This window comes from Camellia sinensis, chromosome 3, assembly GCF_055761805.1.
Source record: "Camellia sinensis isolate YWXY chromosome 3, ASM5576180v1, whole genome shotgun sequence".
Taxonomy (NCBI): Eukaryota; Viridiplantae; Streptophyta; class Magnoliopsida; order Ericales; family Theaceae; genus Camellia; species Camellia sinensis.
The window spans coordinates 212,163,847-212,189,444 of record NC_138963.1 but is presented as its reverse complement, the minus strand read 5'-3'; the positions used below and the strand labels follow the sequence as shown (position 1 = coordinate 212,189,444).

Here is a 25,598-nt window from a genome sequence, read left to right as displayed (position 1 = left end):
AGGCCTTCGGTTAACCGGCTTGACCTGTCTCGAACTCGGCTTTGCCGGGATGCAACCGAACTTGGACGTTATGGAGCTCGGCGAGTGGAGCACCTGGGCACGCTACGCAGCACAGTTACGAAAGGTCGAGGTGGTACCGCCGGTCTGCCGAGCTCCACTAATATAGCCTGGCAACTTGGTTAGATGGTGATTGTTGAATTTGTGATGACGGATGGAAAAGCAGCACCACGTGTCAAGAGACTAATGAGAGTAGATTTGGAGTGCATAGAGTATATAAGCTTGACTGCGCCCCCCATGCTGGGGATGGATCATTTGGTAAGAAACACTTGAACGTTCAACTCCCTCATCTTTCTCTCTATATCCCTGAGTGTATGCTAACTTGACCGTCGAAGGGGTTTTCCGGCCACACACCGCCGGGTAGCTCACCGCCGTTATGTTCGTAGGTCGATCGGACAGACGAGAAGCTTGGTAGAAAGGAGTACGGGCACGGCAGAATATTTGCTCCCCGTACAAAAATATATATTTTTACTAGAGGTGAGAATGGTCCGGATTGGATCAGATTGAGGTAAAATCAGGACTAATCCGTTATCTGCGGTTCTTGAAAAATTGGAACCAATCCAATCTGTTTAAATTGTGGAACCAATCTAAACCAATCCATTTAAACATGGATTAGATCGATTTAGGACCACGATTTTACATAATTAAATAACAAAAAAATATATATAACACTTTAATTTCATAAAAATATAAATATAACACCATATTAGTTTCACAATAACAACATGTCTTTTCATAATAGCGACATATTGTTTTAGAATTTAAACAATCATAAGAAAACTAGTTCTACCATAAGTATTTAGACCATTACAAATTAACGCTAAAAACTAGCAAACAAAAATAATAAAAGAAGATACTATGCAAGTTTAGGTTTGGATTTAAGTTTTAAATAAAATAAGAGAAGATACTATGGAGGAGGGTGTATAATAAAAATATAGACTATTTGTATACGGTCCGGATCGGTTCCAATCCGGAACCATGAGGTTCAATCCGGAACCAATCCGTAAACTACGGATTTTTAATTTTTTAATCTGAAACTGAACCACAGATTCAAAAAACCAATTCAAACCTACTGAATTAGACTGACTGGATCGAATTACGAATTTCACGAATTTCTTGCTCAGTCCTAATTTTTACTATATCAAATTCAAAATCACTTGATAAACATACATCAAATTACAAAACTCATGTTTTAGGACAACAGATGTAATGAACCTCTCATATTCAATACACGATGAACATTATTGTTATGTTAATACGCACGATTTTTATTTTTATTTTTATTTTTATTTTTTTATATTCATGAATAAGATGTTTATGGTGGACTTTGAATAAGATGTTTATGGTGGACTTTTTATAAATGGTTTTATCATATACTATTTTTGTGTACGTAATTCGCGCATGGGGCATATCCCTATCAAACCGTCGTTGAGGGCAAATTACAAACACCGCTTGAGGTTTCGTAAAAATATAGATTGCTATGTGGTTTGAGTAATTATAAATTATTTTTAAGGGTTAAATTTTTATAATAAATTAAAAAAAAATTAAAAAAGAATCTGTATGAAAATAAAAATTTTAAGGGATAATTTATTATGAAAATATAAATCTCAGGAGACAGGATGTAATTTCTCAAACCTCAGGAGAGAATCTATATTTTCTCCAAATCTCGAGGGGTGTTTGTAATTTATCCTTTGATTTATGAACTAAAATGACCAAATTGCCCAGAATTGCCAAAATCCAAAATAATTATAACTGCGAATTATAATCAAAAGGCAGGGGCAATATAGTCAAATTAAAAGATTGGCATTAAACAAAACTATTCCAAAAATACAGTTGTCACTCTCCCGTAAGTTACAACTGCGAATTATAATCAAAAGGCAGGGGCAATATAGTCAAATTAAAAGATTGGCATTAAACAAAACTATTCCAAAAATACAGTTGTCACTCTCCTGTAAGTTCTTCTTAGGTTTTCATTTCAATATTTTTTTTAGTTAATAGAAGTTTCCAGACTTACCTCCTAGGGTTAGGGAGAGAGAAAGACAGGGAGGCTCGTGGATGCTACCTACCTCCTCATCCTCCAAAATTTCATCGTCATCTTCGATCTGTGGATTGGCTTATATAATAGCATCGACTCGAATTCTAGGGTTCGTCAGAGCTTTGGGTTCTGAGTAACAAACAGGTGCGATTTTGAACGGTTTTTGATTTTTCAGTTGATTTTGGTTTGCAATTTTGTTGACTTCGATTTCCTGCTTTGTATTTAATTGCAGAGTTTTTTTTTTTTGAATGAATATATATAGTCAGCAGTGTAGTTTGCTTGAGGATATGTTTCAATCAATGATTAAACTGAAGTTTTTTGAGTAATTTGTTTCTCCTATTTTGTAATCGATTAAAAGGAGTTTTTTTAGTAATTTTGTTTCATTCAGAAGGAAAGAAGATACAGTGGCCTCGTTTGGGAAGATGGCTATTTTAGCTGGATATTTTAGTTTTTGGTTATTTTCCTAGGCTAAAATATTTGTGCTTGGGAAGAGGGTTGGAATTTTTTTTTTAATGTTGGATAGGATGATTGTGAGAAAAAAAGTGAAATGATTATGAGTTTGACGTGAAATTTTGTTATTTTGACTATTTTAGCCTATTTTGTCTTTTTTGGGATTTTTGCCCAGAAAAAAAAGCCTAAAATTTGCTTCCCACACATCTCTAATGATCCATGACAAAAGTTGCCACCACTGAAATAGTTACTTAACAATCACATATGTTAAATTTACCTAATTTTCAACAATTGAAGAGAACTAAAGAAAAGAAGAGAATTTCATTAATGTGTTTGTGATACATAAGCCTTGTACATTTATATACAGATCTCTTGTACAGGGAAGAAAAACAGAATTGTCAACTCAGCAGCCTAATTAACTCTTAACAGATAGAATAATCAATATAACTAACTTTGCTTAATAACTAAATTAATTCTTTACTCAGATACAGTCTGATTAACAACATTAGAGTCTCAACAAAATTACGAGTAAGCAAGTTGACATCCCATATGGGCTCCCTATCTCAGAGCAACAAGAATCACTTGAGAGTTTGTGACAAAGTGATGTGCATAAATATTCTGTAGAATAACTATTTCTGCAAAACAGCTTGGGATATGTTCCAGCTAAGTTAAATTAGTCAGTTGGAGTTGTTATTTATTTCCTCCCTGCGCCCATGAACACACTCTTGTTCTCACATCCTCTTCAATTATTTGAATGACTTTTGATGATTCTCTCATTTTTTGATTGAAGACCCTGTTATTCATTTCTGTCATATATGATGAACGGAGACTGCCAAGGTTAGCTTGAAAATGGTAATTTTGAAGGTCTTCTTCCTTCAATTTTGCAAAGCCCCCTGGATTTCTAAATCCCAATGCTGCTGCCTGTGGGACTCTGTTTATTTCATTTCTCCTCAAAATTCCTATCCAAACAGTAGTAGTTTAAGGTCGTGAAGAATGGATGGTGGCGAGATTTTGTAGTTTAATTGTACAAAGGGTAGCTAGGATCTACATTCATTTCCCAATCACTAAGTTCGTTTTTGGTTGCCAATATACCATGACATAGTAGCTACAAAATAAAAGCACATTTAGGGATATTTTGTTTGAACCTGCCTAGATTGTGTCAAGGAACTGGATTAATGTACACGTAGCATTCCAAGCAAATTTGGTTGTGCGGATACCATTTGTGGAAGGTAACCAAATCACTTATATCAAGTTTTGTTATCAGGGGTTGTAAGGAACTATGGGTATGGACTATGATTTCCCGAGTTTTCTATTCCTTAATCTTGGCCATTTCCTAGATCATTGCTGAATAATGTGTGAGACTTTGGCCTACAGAGATTTGTCCATAATTTAAACTATATGTTCTCCAGACCTTTTGCATGAAGGGCCAATTGGGTGCCAATTTTCAAACCACAAAAAAGATAGTTTAACCATTCCTAACAATACATTGGGTAAGAGGCTCCCCTAATTTTCTGAACTTGAAGATTTTTCTCACTGTCAATTAGTAGGGATTAGGGTTGTAAGTATCATCCGTTATGTATGTGTGTGTATATATAGTTATATATTATGCTAAATAAAGTGAATCTTTGTAAAGCGATTGATTTGATTAGCGATTTGACAACAATGATATTAACCAATATGTATTATCCTACTCCGATTCTGGATGGAAGTTTCTGCAGATAATTTGTTTTTATATTTTCAGTCTGTAAATTTTGATTTTCTTTTTGGTTGTGTCCTCTTATTTCATATCAAACTTGTTGTCTTATGTTTCCTTATTGACTTAATTGTTATTTTTAACGCAAAAAAAAAAAAACTGAAAATAGAGGGTGTAAGTGTTGGTGACGGCATACATATTGGCATGTCTCAAATATTATGCATTTGGCATTGTTTTCTATTCTTAACTTCTTTAAGTTTTTCTAAATTTCTAAATTTGTTTTTACCCAAAAATAAGAACGATATGTGTTCTCGAACTTTTCATATGAAAAATAAAAATAAAAATATTGAAAATGAAAATGATACCAAACTGAAGGATGCCTACTTTTCGACATCATATGATTGTTTTTTCTTTTATATTAGCTTTTTTTGTTTCTACATTTCAGGTTACTGATTTTCTGTTACATAGTGTGGGGTGGAAGGGTTTGCTGCTTAGCAGATGTATTGAAAGTTATGAGATCAATCTTTGTTCATTTTGCTAGTGGTTTTGGTATCTGTAATAAACGGGTGCAAGCAAAGTTGCTTTGTTTGAGAGGGTAAGATGCCATCAAATTATTTCTCCAGTCTAAGCACTTCAGTCAAGCGGGAAATCCAGAGAGCGACAATATCAGGGCCAGAAGGTGGGCTCCAAGACTTGGTGGGAGTTTTTGTTGGCCAGGGGAAGTTGTTGGTTGGCAGCACTAGGTTCTTCCATTCCACACCATTTTCAACACTTAGTGATCTACATGTTCTTGTACAACCTGGAACTGTTGTTGCTGCACAATCAAATTTGCATTTAGTAAATCGAAGAAGGAACCTTTCATTTGTGGGAGCACTTTCTCGCACATTTTCTATTCCATCTGTATCAGGGCCTTCATTTCAGGTTTGTGGGTATCACGTTGATCGCTTACTATCTGAATCCAGCCATTTTCCTTTGGGCGTAGAGTCTCAGAAGACACCAATGGCTCTTTATGGTTCTAAGGCTGTATTCGGTGACTGTTCCTTAAATAATCTAACTTCAAAGCTTGGGCACCTCACAGTGTCAACAAATAATGCTACTACTTTTTACAGCAATAGAAGTTTTGACAGTTGCAGAAAAGCCAGCATGAGTTTGAGAAATAAGGAACAACCCCACAATTTATTTCTCTATGGGTATTTCATTTATAATGTTACAAAAAGGAAGGGAAACTCTATTCCAGACTTGGGGTTCGGATTAAAGGTCTTCCACAGCTCATCATCTTCATGTTCATCTGCTGGGACTGCTCCTGATGTGTCCTTCGACAACTCTGGACGGGAGGAACAACTTCCAAGTGCTGCAGTTTCTTCAGAACAGTAAGTTCTCTTCATGAATTTTTTTATTGTTATTTTACAGATTGAAGTGAGGATTTTATTGATTGTTGTTCTGAAACGTTTCTCATGTTTTAGAATAAATCATAAAATATCATGCAAATTGTCAAAGGCTGTTGGAACAACTAGTAATGTTGTAATTCAAATATATGTTATAGGAATACTAGTGAAATGTAAAACAATTTTTTTTTTGGGGGATAATAATAACGAAACATCTAATACTGTAGATAAGGTTCCTATTTGAGTGCTAATTTTGCATTAGGGAACTCTGAGCAATTTATCCTCTTACCATAGAATTGTGAAACATTTCAGTAGGCTTCAAAGCTCAACCGACAATATGAATATATTTCACTTATGTAGTTTTCTTCCTTTAACATGAGGTGCATGAATTAAACCTCCTTATGGTACCCAACCAGGTTTGACTGTGCTGCCTTTTCTCCGTTGTCTCAAATGTAAAATTAGATAACTGATTTTAATATCTGTGTTGGAGTTCCTTTTATGTTTCTGTAAAGAAATCCAGTGCCTTTCGGTTACTCATGCTCTTTAGTTTTCATCTTAATTGCCATTTTTGTACCACATGGGGTATTCCGACACCTTAAGTTTAAAACCACGTGGGGGTTCACTGGCTATTTTTGAACTGTAGGGGCAGTCAAATGCTCCAGCCAAAAACCATAAGTGGGTAAAATGAATTTTGCCCTAATTTATTTGTGTACTGGTAATTAAAGCATTTTATGACCAGCAGTAATCTGCATATGATGGCCACATTTGGATATATCAAATCAGAGTAATAATTTGTCAGGAGCCAATTTTCTAGAAAAATATGATTCAATGAAAAGCTATTGACCTCTGCAAATAAGATTTGCTATCTTTTTATTAAGTTGCTTGCTGTTGACTGCAGGAAAGACCTAGTGGATAGAACACTGAAGCTGATTTCAGGTTCATGCTACTTGCCTCATCCTGACAAAGAAGAAACTGGTGGGGAAGATGCTCACTTTATTTGTGTGGATGAACAAGCAGTTGGTGTAGCAGATGGTGTCGGTGGTTGGGCTGATCTGGGTGTTGATTCAGGGAAATTTTCTCGGGAACTTATGTCTAATTCAGTAGCTGCAATTCAAGAGGAGCCTAAGGGTTCTATTGACCCAGCTAGGGTCTTGGAGAAGGCTCATTCGAGCATAAAAGCCAAAGGGTCCTCAACTGCTTGTATCATAGCACTCACAAACCAGGTATGTTATTTCCAGTTTTGGCGCCTGCCTCTATTATTGTAATGCTTGTATTAGTTGTTTCTGAGCCATAAAAAAATTATTTTTGGGGTTTTTGCCTTTTTGGTGGTTAGTTATTTTTGGTGCCTGCTTGTGTGACCTTTTTATGAGAAGTTTCATGCGACCTTCTTACAGTAATGTTTATTAGGTGGGTGGTTGGTGCCTTGGTGGACATTTGTGTCCCAGTCTTTGTTTCGTTCTGAAGACCAGTTTAACACCTCTAGTGATTCATCCTGCTCTTCATAGTTGTAAATCAGAATCAATTCATCTTTAAATTTCATAGTTTCTAAGCTAAAAATGATATTGCTCTCTCTTTTTAATCTTTTGGGCCCTTTGAGATCCTAATATAGCTTTTTCAGTATTGTACTTGGGTTGCATCCCTTTGATGCCTCTTCTAATACAATTATTTACTTATTAGAGAAAGTTGTTCTCTTTGTTTATAGTTTACTAATGTCCCCACTCAAAAAAAAAAAAAAAATGACGAATAAGCCTGAAAATTTACCATACTACACAAGCACTCCTTACTAAACCTAAAATTTGGGAGTGAGCATTAATCAAGGCTTGAAAAAATGATTTTGGTCCACTTCAAATGCCCCCTTTCTTTCAGATATTAAGAATTTGGTTGCCTCACTTTTCCTGGATGAAGGAAACCGAAAGTCATATCTGGTTTTGTGATCAAGTTTCCACCATGCTACATTGTAAAATCTGCTTAAGATTGTCATGTAGAGTTTTGATGGTTTAATTAAATATCTATTTTTTAGAGCTGGACCTACAATTCTGCTTTGCTTTGCAGGGTCTACATGCGATTAATTTGGGAGACAGTGGGTTTATAGTGGTCAGAGATGGAAGTACCATTTTCCGATCCCCTGTACAGCAGCATGATTTCAATTTCACATATCAATTGGAAAGTGGAAATGGTGGTGATATGCCTAGTTCTGGTCAGGTTAGTTATTGCACGCAACTCTTGTGCTGTTCATGCTGGAAGTTTCTTGTGTCAGATTTGCGGATTCTAAATTTGTGATGATGGCATAAATTTGGTAGTTTAATTTAGGTTGTTTACAAGTGATGTAATGGAAACAATTCTCCATTCGCAAAGTATAGATGAACTCTATGCATCCAGTTTACCCAGATCTGCCCACACAGGTAGGCTACCCAAGAAGAGGGGTAGTGCCTCACCTTTTATTCACGGAATAAGTAAAATAAAGTTGAAAGTAGTGATATTTTACTTTCACCAAATGCATTGTTGAATTTTCTTCCCACTTACTACTCATTTATTCTGGAGCGATCCTTAAACTGACTCTGTGTGTGGCTTTGTCCTGAACCTGACTAGTTCTGCTTCTTACATTTCACACAAGAGCCATGGGATCATCTTCAATCAGCAATTTTGGTTTTAGAAATAATTTCGGTGATGATGTCAACCAAACAAAGTCATATGAAAAGCACAGCATAACCTGCTGTGTGATGTCCCAGCAATTATTCAATTTACCTGATTGAATTTGGAATTGATAAACCACCAATGTGACCTGTGTTTGTTACAGGTGTTTACAATTCCTGTTGCTCCGGGAGATGTAATAATTGCTGGCACTGATGGACTCTTTGATAATTTGTACAACAATGAGGTCACGGCAGTGGTGGTTCATGCCATGAGAGCTGGCTTGGGGCCTCAGGTTACAGCTCAGAAAATTGCAGCACTGGCACGCCAACGAGCACAGGATAAGAACCGACAGACACCATTCTCCACTGCTGCACAAGATGCTGGATTCCGTTATTATGGTGGCAAGCTTGATGACATTACTGTTATTGTTTCCTATATTACAAGCGCCAACAATGTATGTCTTTCTGTCTCTCTTTGCACAGACACAATTTGCATAATATGGGTCATATGTATTGTTCTCAGTATACCTGAAAGCACTCTAGCATAAAATAAAGCACGATATTACATTGCGCCATGTTTTGAAGCAAGTATATTTTTGTTTTTCTTATATTTGTTTGTCTTCAATTATAAACTTTCATACATACGTAGTGGTACACAGATTAGTATTCCAACTTTAGAATCATTATCGTAGTCATACTCATGAATTGTTGATATGAGATATCATATTGCTTGAAACACAGACCAGAGATATAATGTGTTCAGTGCTGTGTACATTTGTGAAACACAATATGGTAGCCAGTGCAAAGTGGCGTAATATCATCTGTGCAGCAGACCTAAATTATCAATATAAAAACCATTGAAGTAAGTTGGTTTTAACAAATATTGACTTCATATAAGAATGGGATGCTATGGTGGATCGCCTCAATATGCTACTCTGTTTGTGTTGTGTGCATTATACATGCTTCAGGTGTGTTTTGTTTAGTGAAACCCTTCCATTAAAGGGCCATTTTCTCCCTCTCGTGTTATAATGAACTAGTGAAAAGGCATTCCTCTCTATCACAAGGCCTTATATGATTATATCCCGTGACTGTTGTATCTTCCCTGTGACTGCTAGCACAATCAAATGTCAGAATTTGTCCCAAATTCTTGTCAAAACTCACCGTCAAATTATAAAATGTGCTTTCTCGACATTTTCCTTGAGCAGTACTATGCTTCCTAGAAATCCAGGGAAGCAGGAAATGAATCTGGACCCTTCTGTACAAATTGGTTCTAACGCCCATTTGTATTTGTTATGCAGGAATCTTCTTCTCCTTCACCTAGCGACTCTGGTTAGAGGCTCTCTTAGTGACGGGTTTCATTTGGGTTGCTTGGCATGTTTTGGCACATTTGATGCCGATTTTGATGGAGAGTTTAACTGGTCTACATGTTTGTTTTCCTTTGGCTAATGAGCCTGATGTGCTCTGCACTCTTGAACCACTACTGTAGATAAATACTTTCTGTAGTTTTAACATATTCTCTGCAAATTTTTTGCTAGGATTGAGGTTAAGATTTTTGGGATAGGGGGTGGATTCTTGTTACCACCAGCATATTGGACAGGTACTGTAAGAAACTCCGACAGAGAAGACAGAGCTCAAAGCTTAGTGTTGTCAAAGATCATTTATGAAACTTGTAAGGGGACATCTTTGTGTCTAAATCTCATGAAAGGTAATTTTTTCTTGCCAAATTCTTGCAAAGTTAATCAGTAATGATCATGCTTCTTTTTAGACTCAATATGGGTAGAGGAATCAGAATTGCAAAGATTTGTGGTTGCACAGGATTGTTCTACTGGCTTTAGGAAATCTCTTATGCCTTGTTTGGATGGTAATAATGAACAAAATCGTGCCAATCTGAGTTGGTATGCCATGTTACGAAGTGGGTCATCTAGAATTTTGTACCTGCAAATTAATGGTTAAATTTTTTGTATGGAGGTGTTTTTTTTCGCTCTCTCCAGTATTTTTTTCATCAAGCAGTTGATGGTCATAGGTATAATGACTAGTTGAATTGTTATTCATTAGCTGTGGCTTTTGGATTAACAACTATATGATGAGGATACAGAAATTGTTGAAAATGATCTCTCATTAAATGAGCATGAATTATGTCAAATTTGGTTAAAGCTTGGGCATGCATATAATTTTGTGTGTTTATGGACTACTAACCAAATGGATCATAAAGTCAAATTTGGTTAAAGATTGGGTATGCATATATATATATATATATATATATGATGTTTATGGGCTACTAATCAAATGGAAAAATCATGGGTAAATGAATCGTAAAGTCAATCTTATGATTTTTAATTGTTTTTTTTGTTAATTTAATTTTTGTTTTTGAGAGGAAAATAAGGGAAAAATTATAGTCAACGGCTGCAAGTGTGCAATTTGATATTCAATTAAATGGTCGCTTGAATCTATGTTCAATCTGAGTTATAAAATAAATCAAAGGAAAATGTTATGGATTTTAAATAAATTATTAAATTTTTTATATGGGGTGAAATTTACACAAATTACACGTATATGGGTTTCATTTCCATGTGAGAGATTGGATAAAAATTTTGATGATTTATTTGGGATCTCTAACATAACTCTAAATCAAATTATATAAATTTAATTCATCAAACGCATGTTCCAGATCGATGAAATTTATCATTTAAATTTGGTGGCTTATTATTAATGATCTAATAATCTTGCCTGTCAATACTTTGATCCAACGGTTGATCAGGATAGAAAGGGTTGCTTTGTTTTGGGGTATGGCTTACAAGTCTTTGCTTGTGTCTCATTTAAGAACATGTTATTTTAATAATATTTTAATTTTTTATAAAAAAATATGTAGAAAAGTAGATAGAGTGATGTAATAACTTATAGTGATTTTTTGACTTTTTAACTAAAATATATAGTTGACAAATGAGGTCATATTAAAATATAAAAAAAAGAAGATAATGTGAAATAAATAAATCAATAAGTAGCTTATTTATGATGTTGCCAAATATGTTGTTTGTCTACCAATTTGTAAGTATTTGAGTATCGCAGCAATATATAACAGTATTATTAATTCATAAAGAAATTATAATTTAATAATAAAATTACAAAATTAAGTTTGTGTATAAATATTTTATTGTATAACTAGAAATGATTATATATATATATAAATAAATACAACTTCATTGAGATTAAAAAGTTAATAAATTGGCTAAAAAAATATTTAGTTCATTTTGCAAATTCAATTAGGGCACTTAGGATAGTCCGACTCATTGTGTGTCCACTTTAAGTGTTTTGATAATTCGAATAATTTATTTGTAAAATTCTGTAAGGATAACATTTGGATATTAGATCATATTTATTTGAAAAATGATTAACAAACAATATAATTTTAAAAGCTATATGTTATTAAATTTTTTAAAAAATATGATTCGATCAAGTATTTTTTGTGTCCAATCAATCTAATTTTTAATTAATAAGGTCTTTTTCAAAAATATTAGAAAATAAATAATTTAAATTATTAAGAACGACACATAGCAAGCCATATCATACTATTCTAATTGAATATATCAACTGAAGAGGATCACCAAATAAGGTGATAATGGGCGGCACAATTTTAGAAGTTTTAAGTTTTTATAATTCATATAATAAATAGAATTATAATTTTAAAATGATAACATTATAATTATATTAATATATTAATTTATTTATGTAGTACACCGTTATCTATTTGTTGGAAGATTTTCATTTTTTAGCAGTAACTTTTATTTATTGAGAATTTTTAATCAATAAAAGTATCTAATTTCGCTGACTTCCAAGGGGAGCGGACAAGAAACTAGTGATTATGGTAAAAAAATGGTAGTATGATGACGAGAAGTTATTTAGTGATCATGAGGCACGTCTACATGGCGTTTGAGAAGGATTGTGATTGGTAGGAAAAAAATTTGGCAAATGCTATTTTCTTGTTTTTTAACTAAAATTTATAAAAAGGTAAAATAAATTAAAATAGTTAATAAGATAAAATAACACATTAAATCCATAATTATTTCATTTTTTCTTTCACAAACATCACATCTAACTATAAAAAAATTCAATCATCTTTTCAAATATAAAAATTTTAATTTATTAAAATAGTCAAAAATTAAATAACCTATTAAAATAATAGAGTAGTGCTAGAGATCCCAAATATTCTTCCAAAAGTTTTACCAAATGTCTCACATGGGTGTGGGACGCACACAGGGTCCCATGTGGGTCCCACACCCATGTGAGACATTTGGTAAAATTTTTGGTAGAATTTTTGGGGCCTCTAGCATTTTTGAAAATAATAACTTCTCAAACACTCATATGTTTAGTGATTAAAGAACACCAAGGATCCTCTAGAGTGAAATTTTCCTAAAGTTTCCTAGAGTGTTATATTGTGTGGTTGAGATTTACTGGCAAGTCACATCAGAAAAATTGATGTGACTTACCAGTAAATCTCAACCACACAATGTAACACTGTAGGAAACTTTAGGGAAAAACCACTCTAGAGGATCCTTGCTCATTAAAGAATGGTATGACAATTAATAACGAGGATGGACGTGAAGCACCAAATAATTTTTCTATTAACACATCATGCATTCGGATATAACCCATATCATCAATCAATGGTTGTTCATTCATGTCTGGTTGCTACATTAGATTTACTCCACTTTACCTACTTTCGAAGGAAAGAATCTCTCTCTCTCTCTCTCTCAGAGTTGCATATGAAAAGACATTTAAAGACTTTTTAATTCAATTGATGCCGTGATTGAGAAGTCTCTCTCTCTCTCTCTCTCTCTCCCTCCGAGAGAGAATCATCGTCGTGTGGTGTATGATGGCAGGTCGTAGAGATGGATCTCTGATGAGAGAGAAGAGCAGTAGTAGATCTCCAATCGTCGTCGCAATTGCCATTGGAATTCTCCTCGGCTGCGTCTGCGCCTTCTTCTTCCCTCATGGATTCTTCTCTCCCGATCCCTCTTTCCCCAATCGCCGACTCTCCAATTCTCAGGTTCTAATCCCTCTCTCTCTCTCTGTCTCTATGAATGCAATATATATATATATATTGAATTATTGTTTAGTTACTTCTGAATTTAATGCCTGTTTGTTTCCGAAGAAAATTTAGTATAACTGAATAGAAAGTCAAATGTAAAATTTGTGATTAATTAAAAATAAAATAAAAAATTGTTTTTTGGGACTAAAATCACCACTAGCACATTAGTTTTAGAATTGCAACAAACGAAGGAAAAAAAAAAAAAAAAAATTCTATAGAAAAAGATTTTCACTACCTTTTTTTTGTTGAAAAATGTTTTTACGCGGAGCGGAAGACCTCTAATCTAATGTTAGTTTGAAGGGGATGCTATATTGTACTTGTACACATAGAGCATGTTTGATTGGAAGGATTAAAGCATGGGATTAGGATTATTAATCCGTGGGCCCAATCATCCTATGTTTGTTTTGACATTTTGGTTTAGGACTATTAATCCAATGATAATTAATCCAATAAATTTGTAGGATTATTAGTAATGGGGTAGGGGTGGGATAGTTAATACCACACTAATTTGATAGGATTATTAATACCTCACTATTAGTATTGTAAATCAAACATGACCATTGTGTGTTATGAGACTTTTTTTTTTTTTTTTTTAATGAAGTTGTGTATGTAAACAGAAGTGGAGTTTATGAGGTTTTATGGTTGGTTATGAACTATTTTTGTTAACGTTTATGGTGTGATGTTGTTACAAGGCTTATCGGCATTTTTCTTAGAATAATTCACCTATACTAACAATCGTACGAAATATTTTACTAAAAATATAAGAGGCCAAATGTGATTGGTTATCAAAACTATCCAATAATGTTTGGACATATCCGTTTTTAATAAAATCGTTAGGAAGAATTTAAGTAGATGTAGTATTACTCTTTTTATTATGAGTCTTTATGATGTCTTTGCTATGACCCTGTGTGGTGTTTGTTACAAATCATTATGCCTAGGTACGAAAGCAAAAATGAGTATTTTGCTAATTTGAATCAGGGAAAATTGTGATGTTTGTTTGTATGATTGTTACAGTTGAGTTTCTTCTGGGAGAGAAACTCTTGGAATTTAGGGATTGTTCACTTTGAGTTTCGGAGTTTTCTGTTTATGCAAAAAGAGTGTTAGTTCACATGGGTGATTATTGTTGATTTTCATGTGTTTAACGCAAGGTCCAATTCTCAATTTTAAGATTAGATCCTTTGATTACATGCTTTAGTCTGGAGATGTCTGCAACTTTGAAATTGAAGTCGTGTAAATGTCAATTGCAAGCCTTAATTGTGTGTGTGCGTGCGTGCAAATTTGTGTTAGATTGGTTCATCCTCATGTGAATCGGAGGAAAAGATTAACATGCTGAAGTCAAATATCATGGGGTTCACAGAAAAGAATGCGGAGTTGAAGAAGCAGGTTACAGAGCTAGCTGAGAAGTTACGCCTGGCTGAACAGGAAAAAGATCAAGCCCAGAAGCAGTTCATGGCGCTGGGTAAACAGCACAAAGCCGGGCCTTTTGGTACAGTTAAGGGTTTGAGAACTAATCCAACTGTCCTTCCTGATGAATCCGTGAACCCAAGATTGGCAAAAATTTTGGAGGAAGTTGCTGTGCGTAAAGAGCTTATAGTTGCACTTGCCAATTCGAACGTGCAATTGATGTTGGAGGTCTGGTTCACTAGTATCAAGAAAGTAGGCATACCAAATTATCTAGTTGTGGCATTGGATGACAGGATTGCAGATTTCTGCAAATCAAATGATGTTCCAGTCTACAAGAGAGATCCAGATGAGGGTATTGATACAGTCGCAAGGACAGGAACTAACCATGCCGTGTCAGGTTTAAAGTTTCGCATCTTGAGAGAGTTTTTACAGCTGGGTTATAGTGTTCTTCTCTCTGATGTTGACATAGTGTACTTGCAGAATCCATTTGACTATCTATATCGGGATTCAGATGTGGAGTCCATGACCGATGGCCACAATAATATGACAGCTTATGGATATAATGATGTATTTGATGAACCTTCCATGGGTTGGGCTCGATATGCTCACACAATGAGGATATGGGTTTATAATTCGGGTTTCTTCTATATAAGGCCTACAATCCCTGCAATTGAGCTTTTGGATCGTGTGGCTGATCGCCTTTCTCGACAGCCAAACTCTTGGGACCAGGCAGTTTTCAATGAAGAGCTCTATTTCCCTTCACATCCTGGGTATATTGGGCTTCATGCTGCCAAGAGAACTATGGATTTCCATCTATTTATGAATAGTAAGGTTCTCTTCAAGACTATAAGGAAAGACGATAATCTTAAAAAGCTCAAGCCAGTAATTATTCATATAAATTATCACCCGGATAAACTTCCAAGAATGAAAGCTGTTGTTGAGTACTATGTCAATGGCAAGAACGATGCATTGGAACGCTTCCCTGATGGTTCTGATTGGTAGAAATAGAACTGTAGGAGATATTTGATCCACAGGATGCACTTGGTGGTTTTCTTCTTGCTTACACATTTCACTGGATACAGGTGATCAAAAACTGATTACACCACATGAGAGCAATTGTGTAATATCTATCATTGTTTCCTTTTCGTTGTTTTTGTCTTTCAAATTTTGTGTTCTTTTCGTTTTTAACTTCCTCTTGAATACATTCATACTGGTAAACAAACGTGCTATGTTTTGTATACAATTGCAACCAACAATTTGGTCTTTGTTTGGCAGTCAAATATTTGCTTTACACTGTACTGTTCTAAATGTTTATGATTTTATATGATTAGTCACAAAAATGTATGATTAGCTTTGCACCCTATAAAAACAACTTTCCCGGCACCATTTTTGTATGACCCGTTTAATTAGGGTGTCTAAATGTCTTTATGCAAATGAAATTTTTTCATGTTGTTATCATGGGAATAGACTTTTTTCTCGTTTGGGAACGGACTTTTTTAGTAATTTTTTAGTTTTTTGGCTAAAATATGATATAAAAAAAAAACTAGTATGTGTGGAATGATTTTTTTGTTTTTTACGAAAAGATGTGTAAAACGTATAGAGAAAAGGAAAATTTTGACTTTTTTGTATGAGTTGTTAGTTTTTTATTTTTATTTTTTTAATAATTTTTTGACTTTTAGGCTAAAAAGTGATGCTGCCAAACGAGCCTTAATATCAATTTTGAGGATTACTTTCGAATGGGTTTACTCTTAAGAGTATTTTGCCTTGCCTCTTTATGATTACTTGAATTAGCTACATTGGCTCCACTTCTGTTTTTGTAATCCACTCAGGGATGTCTGCATTCGGATTTTGCACAATATGAATGGTATTTGCTACAATGTTGGGGGGTTTATGACATTAATATCCGTTTACATAGAATAAACTCTCTTTTTTTAAAAAAAAAAAAAATCAAAATTAAAATAGATCTGTTTCCATTTGGCAAGTACCTAACCTCTGTTACTTAACCCGTGTTTCTTGGTGTGTGTCTTACTTTTCCAATAAGATAATTGAGAAACAAGTGATGAAAAATTCCATTCTCTATATTTTTTGTCTTTCACTTGGATAAAAAACTACCACTATTTTCTTTGTTTTCCCACCTCACGATAATCCGAACCCTATCCAAACGAAGTTGGAGCATTATTATAGCCTCGACTCTTGAGACCTTGTTCACGACTTAGCCAAGGGAAAGCATTGGACTGCTAGTGATAGGGGCCCTGGATTGATTCATCGAAGTAGAGCCCACCCGAAAAAGCAGTCCTTTCAAAAGAAAGAAGATACATCGGATTCTCTTCACGACCGAACCCATGGGAAGATCCATCTACCACCCGCCTTCACTAGTTGCCATAAACTTCTTCCCTTCTGATCGAGCTAAAAGCCTTTCTTTCTTGGTCGGCTACACTATTGGAAGGGAGGGGCTCAGAGACTCAGATTCGTCTTAATCTTACTACTTGTTTGATATGTGTTTCTATTTAAAATTAATAATAAAATTGATTTTAAAATTTTGAAAATGGACACCAAACATATTCCTTTATTTTTATAATGTTACCAGGAAAAAAAAAATACAATGCAATGTGAAGAAAAAAAAAAAAATTTGAATGGGTTTTCAATGCGATTTCTAAACTTCTAAAAAAAATACTAAACTGAAAGGCCAAAAAGACCAAAAAAAAAAAAAAATGATTCGAAGTATAGGTTTGAATATACCTCAAACTAAAACTAAATGGAAAGGGCAAGTCAACAAATATCCCTTTTAAATCAAGTTTTATGTTCAAGTACAAATTTGACGATGTTTTCGTTTTTTTCTTTTTGAAAACGGGAAAACAGATACAAAGACGAAAGGCACTCGAACAAAGTAAAGAAGTTTCTAAAGACAATCAGTTTACAATGGAATTTATCCTGTAAGCCACAACAATATGCTGGAAAAAAAAACAACAATAAAAACCACCACCACCATCTCAAGACTATACAAATATCAAAATATTTAAACAGTAGCTAGTAGCTATAGGCTTTTTTTTTTTTTTTTTTTTTTTTTTTTGGAAATGGCTAATAGCTATAGGCTGTCAAAACGGTTTTTGGTTAGAGGTTCTTTAGTTACAGGATCTACATTAGAACTGATAAAGGTAAATAACAACTCCGGTGATCAACAGGTTTAAGAATCATGGTTTGTAGCAGAATTTAATACCCGTCCATGCTGACCAGACGCAGAGTTGGAGTTGTTTTCTACTGAAGTTTCTTGTCCATGGTTGCTATGCTCACCGTTGACAACAGATCGGACGGCTGGAACTGGATAGCGAGCTTCGAGGTTCAATGTTGCATCCGGTCCGTACAATTGAGTCACCTCTTCCTGTTTCATCAACAATTAGGTTGCATTTGAATTTATGAATTTGAAATGAACAGATTTAGCACCACTCATTCAAGGATTATAGGCCTGATTCAATGTAGCTTTTCAGATATAGACTTCAAGAATGAAATCAAGAGCTTTAGATTGATGGAATTGAAATAACTAGGTAAATAAGTACAGTTTTTTGAAATCTTAATGAATATTTTAAACAAAATCTAAATAAAATGCATATTTTCTTTCTATATTCAATCTTCTGATTTATAATTATCTATATACCTTTCTATAATTTTACAAAATTTAAATCTCAAAGCCCAAAGCTCAAAATTTCAAATACACTAGTCCATATGAAACCGTAATGTTAGAACTTTCAAACTGAAAAAGTATTTTTACTTTGGTAAAAAACTTTTAATTGCCAAGATATATTCTCAGGCATAGATTTCATCCAACCCTGTTAAATTTTTTAACTAAACAGCCAACTAGTTCCCAGTGGAGAATCATAACGGAGGTTTTCGTAAAGTTTCTAATTCTAAAGTTTCACCAGACAAAAACTAGAAAGCAAGCATAAAACAGACCAAAAAAGGACGTGTGCAGAAGAAAAGGGTTAATCACATACCATTATGGAATTATTTTCAGACGAGAGATTCTCGCATTCCTCAGCCAGGTTCTTCAGCTCTTCCTCAAGTGTTCGGTTGTCATTTCTCAACTTTTGCACCCTGGTTTGCAGTTCCTCGCACTCTGCCTGCTCAAAGCAACAAACAATTAAACGAGAGAATACAAAAGGAAAATTAGCAGAAAATTGGAAGTTATGGTTTAAACAAGCTGTAGAAATTAAACAGCTGTGCGAATATCAATAAATAAAAAAAAATTAAAAAGAGATAACAACTAAAGCAAATTTTTGTATACATCCAAATACCTGCTTACGCAACCTTGACCTCCTAGCTGACTCCCTATTCGACTGCTTCCTCTTTTCTCGTTTTATTTCACGTTCATCCTGTGAAGTCCAAACAGTAAGCATTAAATTAAATTTGTAAATAACATACCACTTATGAAATTCCAAATGTAACTTGGTCCTCCAATATATATGGACATTCACACAAAGAATTAAACAGATGCAAATTAAAAATATTGAGCTCTTTAGATATTTTACTCCCTTTTTTCCAAGTATGTACAGAAGTTATATTACATGTGAGATGATCCAAAATTGGAATAGAAGAAATGTCCGCAAGTAACATAAAGCCATTCTGTTCTGCAGCCACATTCCATTTACATTGAAGATCATTAGCCCTTTAGTCTCCTCTTCAATTAAATATGCCACTTTCACAACAATCAGGTGTACTCTTCCATCTAATGGAAAAGGATTTGACATGTGATGAAATTGACCTTCCAGAAATGAACCACAATGAAGTTCACTGCATGCTAGGTATTTCTATTGTTCTTTAAATCATATATCCAAATCAGTTAAACTTGTGTGCTTAAATGACTTTGAGTAATATCAGTTCACTACCATGTAACCACATAGCCCATGAAATATGGCAACCTCATAAATAGCCTAGTTTAGTAATTGTGAATCCAGAGTATATAAGAAAATAAAATATATATATATATATATTATAAAACATGACATGACTAATCGATTTAAACTAAAAAAGAGTTAGATATGACTGGAATTTTTTTTAAAAATGACTGCAAGAACCATCCATGACATTGTCTGGCAAATTTAGGAAAATAACTGTAGAATTCATACTTGAGTCCACGGGTTATTGTGTGATATGCTCTCGTGCCCAACCACTGCAGCAGGAGCCACCTGTGGTGAGTCCCCAGATGCATTCATTCTCATTTTTATGTTTGTAGGTCCAGAAGGAGATGCATTGCCAATATTTAAATTGGTTACAGGCATGGCAGGCTTCCCTAGAACTGAGACTGGCAGATTTTCACCATCATATTTGCCTACTAAGAAAGATATACAAGTTACAAAACTGATGTAATTAACCATAATAAAAATGTCATAACACAAGGATGAATGTTCTTCATAAAAAAGAAAGAAAACAAAACTACCATCACCAAGCATCCGGTTGAAGCTTCTCTTCTTAGATGCAGAAGAAACCTGAAGGAAGTGATTGAATAGAATGAGAAAACCCAAAAGTTACCATATGTCATAACTAGAATGCTAAAGGTACACCAACAGCCCAATTGATAAGGTTTATGCAGTTTGAGCCACCAATACCAATCACCAATTACACTAGACTTTTAACCAGTTTTTTAGATCCAACACAGTTTTATCAGATAAAAGATGAAAAAAGTGACATAGCATAAACTCATACTTGTTGATCAAGTTCTTCGTCACTTGCTTCTGATGAGCCCTCGCTAGCACTTTCAGTACTGTTTAGAGACAATTGGGTGGAATAAAAGAAAACATAGTAATTTGGTATTTTAAAAAAACAAGAGTTTCAAAATCTATGAATATTATATGGAGCACTAACACACCTTTGTGAAGCATCATCATTTTCAGATCCTGAAATGGCTTTCCCCTTTTCTGCCAAAACTATGTTCCTTGAATTTCCTTTGGCCTTTCCTTCTGTCTCTGTATTTATATTCATGACAGCTGCACCCTGATCCCACAACAAAAATGAATACAAAGAACACATTAGTTGACTAACTTGGATGTTAAAACCTTTTCCAACAGGGGTACAGAGAGGTTCAGAATTGTTCTTCGAATGAATACTAGTTTGAAAAGAGTTAACAATCATTAATCATCTCACAGAAATATCACAGAAAAAATCAGGAATCTAGGCAAAATTAAAACAAAAATTATACAAAACAAATTCATCAAAATTAAAACCAAAATTTACTGTGAGACTGCAGTTACCACAGCCATGTTAGGAGGACCATAAAGGCCTCCATGAGGATAGGGAGCTTGGAATGAAAGTGGAGTTCCATATGATACCAGATGCTGAAAGATCACCAACAAAACTCAAATCAGAACTTTTGTTATGTGAAACAGTCAAGGAGCCATTTGATTGTTACAGCATGGAAACTCTATAAGATCTCCGATGTTGGAAGTAATCACCTGATTCCCCCAAACATACGAAGGCTGGGCTGAGGATGCCACAGGTGAGGTGAAATAAGGAGGTAGAGTAACTCCAGCCCCATAATATGCCTATACAAGGATATACACTATTAAATTAAAGACATTTAAATGAACATACAGATCAACAAAATAATAAACCAAACGAACAGGAACCTGAATAGAAGTTGACCAGTCAGGATAGGAAGAGGTGGTTGGTGTTTCCTGTAGACAGAAAAGTAAAAGAACATAAATTTTACATGGATGGAATAGAAACAGAAGGTACTTTGACTGTATGCCTACAGCCATACACTATGAGAGAGAGATATACCTGAGTAGAAACAGCAGGTTTAGAAGACATAGCGGGTGAGCTCTCTTCAACACCCCCCATTACTCAGCAGAGAACATATACTCTGGAAGCCAAGATAATTTCAACTGTTTAGAGTAAGCTCCTGGATATCGTCAAAAACTCCAACAAAATAATCAGATCATACAATGTTCACCAATCAATTACAACTCATGACTTCACATTAGTATTCAATCCATACAAAAAACTTGCACAAATGCTTGAAAGCACTACAGTAGCATGTCAGAGAAAAGATTTGAAACTTGTTGCAGCTAATGTCACAAAAAATTGTTAAGAAAGGATTTCAATGATACAGAATAACACGGTTATGCCTGTGAATACTAGGAAATTAACATTATCCCATTCCATGTTTGGATTTGGACATGGATGGGAATACCTCTGGCAAATGGAGATTTAATTCCCTCAGTGTTTTTTACAAAAGTAACTTTCACATTCCCACACCTTCACAGGTCTCATGACATATCCTACATCTAATGATAAGGTTAATGATATGAATTTTCTCAGCATATGCTTGTTAGAAAAATCTCCAGGTAGTAACTGCTCCAACAGAAGACCAAAAAATGGTTACCGTCGCGTACCACTTGTGCAAATATCATCTAAATTGTAAGCCTTACCAAACATTAGATGATCATCTAAATTGTGGACCAGTACAATTTAGATGATCTACCTTGAACCACATGTCAAGGGGATGTGTGTGTGTGTGTGTGTGTGTGTGAGTGAGAGAGAGAGAGAGAGAGACAGAGACAGAGAGAGGAGAGGAGAGAGGAGAGAGGAGAGAGGAGAGAGGAGTTGAGTTCATGCTTCTATGTCAAGAGATTGTTATACGCAGATGTCTCATAAATACTAAGATTACTGACAACCAATAGAAATGTGCCGTATTATCCAAATTGTAAGCCTTACCAAAATTTCATCTTCGATAAACATACACTATTTTGTTCCCATCTGACCATCTCCCTCTTCTTGTCTCTCCCCTCCCTAGCAACCACCACCGATCAAAGCCCCTTCTCTCCCTTCCCTTCCTCTCTCCCCTAGACACCACTCCCTCCCTTCCCATTCCCTCTCTGCCATAGCAACCATCACCAACCAACCACCTTCCCTCGTTCCGCTTTCTTCCCTAACCACCACCACAACGACCACCAGCCCCTCCACGTCACTGAGAATGGTAGTTGTGAGACTTCAAAATTGTGTCACGCAACCATTTTTCCTAGAGTGGATAGCTATTGATGTCAAATTTAATTATCACGCAACTACCAAATGAAGTGCAGATTCATTTTTGCATTTGAACAGGATGAAATTTGTAACATAAATAGGGATTGAGCAATTCTCATTTGGTTTGTGTGCAAATTGTTAGTTAAATAGTATAAGGCATAAATCATACAAGATTGTCGGTTTGTAAGTGTAAGTATTCTTTTCTTTTCTTGAAGAATTTTTTTGAGATGGCCACGAGACTCCAATTAGCAAGTTTTGGTTGCCCAACTCTAAATCAAACTCTACAAAAAAAGGAACCAAATTTACACAATTATCAATTCAAATATTTCAAATTAGATTGTATTTTTAAAATTTTCTTTTACTGGCTGTTTCTTGGGGAGAGAGGACGGGGAAGGAGGGAAAGGGTGGTGGTCAGTGATGGTGGTTGGGGAGAGAACAAGGGTAGGGGGAACATGGCGATGGATGGTGGTGGTGGCTATGGGACAAATGAAAGTAGAAGGGAGGGGGCGTGGTGGTGGCTTGGGGAGAGAGGAAGGGGGAGAAAAAATGGTAGTTGGTAGTGGTAGCTAGGGAGAAGGGGGAAGGAAAAGTGACGGTGGTTGCTGTGAAGAGCCTAGAGAGATAAGGGGAGGTAATCAGACGGGGTATAGTGTGTACATTTGTGGAAGATAAAATTTTGAGTAGTCCCAAAATTTCAATGACGTGGAACAATTTTATTGGCTGTCTGTAAATCCTAAGATTTACGGGGCAAGTTCATATAACTTATTTTCTATGCCAAGACGCCTTTCCAATTTGTTCAATTTTTAGGACAATGAAGGTGATGGATCAAATCACCTAAACTGCTTAATGTTTCTATTAAAAAATTCCTTATTGCTTTTTCTTGGCTTTCCAAAATTAATGGAAATATATTTTCTCTCTATAGATTAATGTAACCCAATTAAGTAGTTATAATTTTTTGAGCATTGACTACATAATTCATCTTAAATGCACAATTTATTCCCACAAACAAAGCTTGAAAGTCTTAGAAGTTAGAAGCACCTTTTTCACATGAGATTAAAATTCGCAAAAACACAAAAAACAAACAAAAATGCAAATCAAGCTCTTGTAGGGGTTTCTACTTTCTATGGGTACCTTAATTAGGTCTTGTTCTAAATATACGTATAAAGAGGGCTCTGATTACTTAATTTGGATCATGGATTTGTGGATAGAAGGGGAAAGTGAATGAAATAAAAAATAAATTTTATTTATTTATTTATCACAATCGCGTTCCTTTTTCCCTTTCTCTCCACAAATCAAGATCCAAACACAGTCTTAATTGGCAAAACCCCTTGCGATTCGGAGATATCAACAGCTAATTTAAACATGCATGCATGTCTCGAGAAATATTCTCCAATTTGTGTGTATGTAAATTAATTAGAAACTTCAAACCACAAATTCATAGTAAGTAATAACAACACACGAAAAGAACATCACGATCATACAAAATTGAAAGCCTGGTTGCAAATTTGACAACAAAATCGAAGCCACAATCTCGAATGCTTACCAAAAATACAATCACATATATATACATGCATGGCAGAGAGATATATATATATACACACATTCATAGTAGAGAGAGAGAGAGAGAGAGAGAGAGAGAGAGAGGGGTGTTCTTACGGCGTTGCGAATGAGGTAGGAGGGCAGGTCGAATCGGCGAGGAACGATGGAGAGTGTGAGTCTTCATAGCAGAAGAGAGGAGTATATATAGGTATACCACAGGAGTGACGGCACAGCACATACAAGAAAAGCACAGCGAAAACGATTTTGTCGCACGAGTGTGATTTGCAAATCAACGGCTGATGAACATAAAGTTACGGTGCGTACATACATACCATAACACAACTCCCTTGAAATATCTATGGCTTTTGCGTCAATATCAAATCCGCATGTGTTTTAGCCATGGTTATTTAAAGAGAAGTGGGATTACAATAGAGTCCGTGTTTCAGACATGGTTAGTCATTTAAAAGGTAGAATCGGATAAGATTGTAAAAATTATCATCTTTGTTAGTGTAGAATCTTAAATAGTAAGATTGTAAGTGAAATTGTTACGTTTGTAATTATTTATTTTATTTTTAATATATATCTTCTTTTATTTTTTTATAAAATATAAAATTTTATGACTCTTGATGCAATTTACATAAGATTTTCATTTTAACAACTTTGATTTTGAATTGTCTTCTAGCAACTTTAAGTAAACTTTGGGATGTGGCTATGTCAAATTTTATTTTATTTTATTTTAATTTATATTTTTAGAAAATAACGTGTCATCTCATAAAATTTATAATTTATTTATTTTTTAGTTACAAGACATATTAAATATGTTTATACATATATACTTTTATATATATATATATATATATACATTTTTTATAAGAATAGAAAATATGTTATGTACATGTGTTTTCTAAAAATAAGTGAGAGGTAAATGTACGCTATCAAAAATGAAGACTAAAGATGGTCATCGACCATGGAGGTGGTCATCAATTGTGATTTCAAACAATGAGTGATAACCATAAATAGTTGCCAACAATTAAGTATGGTGATCGAAGATGATTATCATCCACCAAAATGGATGACTAATAGTACAAAAGTGGTTTGGAAGAAGTTGCTTAAAAGTAGTTGTTGTCGACCAAAGGTAGTTATTGGTTAAGAAGGTGGTTGTCGGAGAGGCAGAGGTAACGATTGTTAGATGTGGGCATGAGGGGAAGTAGGAGGGAAAAATTATTTATTTATTTATTTATAAATAAGTCAAACTACATTTTTTTGTGCATATTATATACAAATATAAATTCTTGTCATA

General features: G+C 34.7%; 3 protein-coding genes across 12 annotated transcripts; 2 read left to right on the top strand and 1 right to left on the bottom strand.

Moving 5' to 3' along the window:
• Positions 1 to 1,995: 1,995 nt before the first annotated feature.
• LOC114319602 (putative protein phosphatase 2C 55) lies at positions 1,996 to 9,977 on the top strand. The gene is made up of 6 exons (XM_028266627.2): positions 1,996 to 2,236; positions 4,681 to 5,605; positions 6,519 to 6,843; positions 7,673 to 7,822; positions 8,418 to 8,708; positions 9,552 to 9,977. The coding sequence occupies exons 2-6, from the start codon at positions 4,836 to 4,838 to the stop codon at positions 9,585 to 9,587; spliced, it is 1,572 nt and encodes a 523-aa protein (XP_028122428.1). The 5' UTR covers positions 1,996 to 2,236; positions 4,681 to 4,835; the 3' UTR covers positions 9,588 to 9,977.
• Positions 9,978 to 12,278: 2,301 nt separating this feature from the next.
• LOC114319601 (arabinosyltransferase RRA3) lies at positions 12,279 to 16,023 on the top strand. Its single transcript, XM_028266626.2, has 2 exons — positions 12,279 to 13,297; positions 14,627 to 16,023. The coding sequence occupies exons 1-2, from the start codon at positions 13,121 to 13,123 to the stop codon at positions 15,743 to 15,745; spliced, it is 1,296 nt and encodes a 431-aa protein (XP_028122427.1). The 5' UTR covers positions 12,279 to 13,120; the 3' UTR covers positions 15,746 to 16,023.
• A 1,593-nt stretch (positions 16,024 to 17,616) lies between these two features.
• LOC114319600 (G-box-binding factor 1) lies at positions 17,617 to 24,792 on the bottom strand. Of its 10 annotated transcripts, none has more exons than XM_028266622.2 (12): positions 24,416 to 24,792; positions 21,515 to 21,596; positions 21,361 to 21,408; positions 21,187 to 21,276; positions 20,986 to 21,069; positions 20,604 to 20,728; positions 20,441 to 20,498; positions 20,175 to 20,223; positions 19,864 to 20,069; positions 19,033 to 19,110; positions 18,733 to 18,858; positions 17,617 to 18,122 (listed from the first exon to the last, which is right to left on the bottom strand). In XM_028266622.2, the coding sequence occupies exons 2-12, from the start codon at positions 21,572 to 21,574 to the stop codon at positions 17,928 to 17,930; spliced, it is 1,119 nt and encodes a 372-aa protein (XP_028122423.1). In that variant the 5' UTR covers positions 21,575 to 21,596; positions 24,416 to 24,792; the 3' UTR covers positions 17,617 to 17,927. The 10 variants fall into 10 exon arrangements, with proteins under 10 accessions (XP_028122423.1, XP_028122424.1, XP_028122425.1 ...); XM_028266623.2 differs by having other exon boundaries at positions 19,864 to 20,066; XM_028266624.2 differs by having other exon boundaries at positions 20,181 to 20,223.
• Between the last annotated feature and the right edge of the window lie 806 nt (positions 24,793 to 25,598).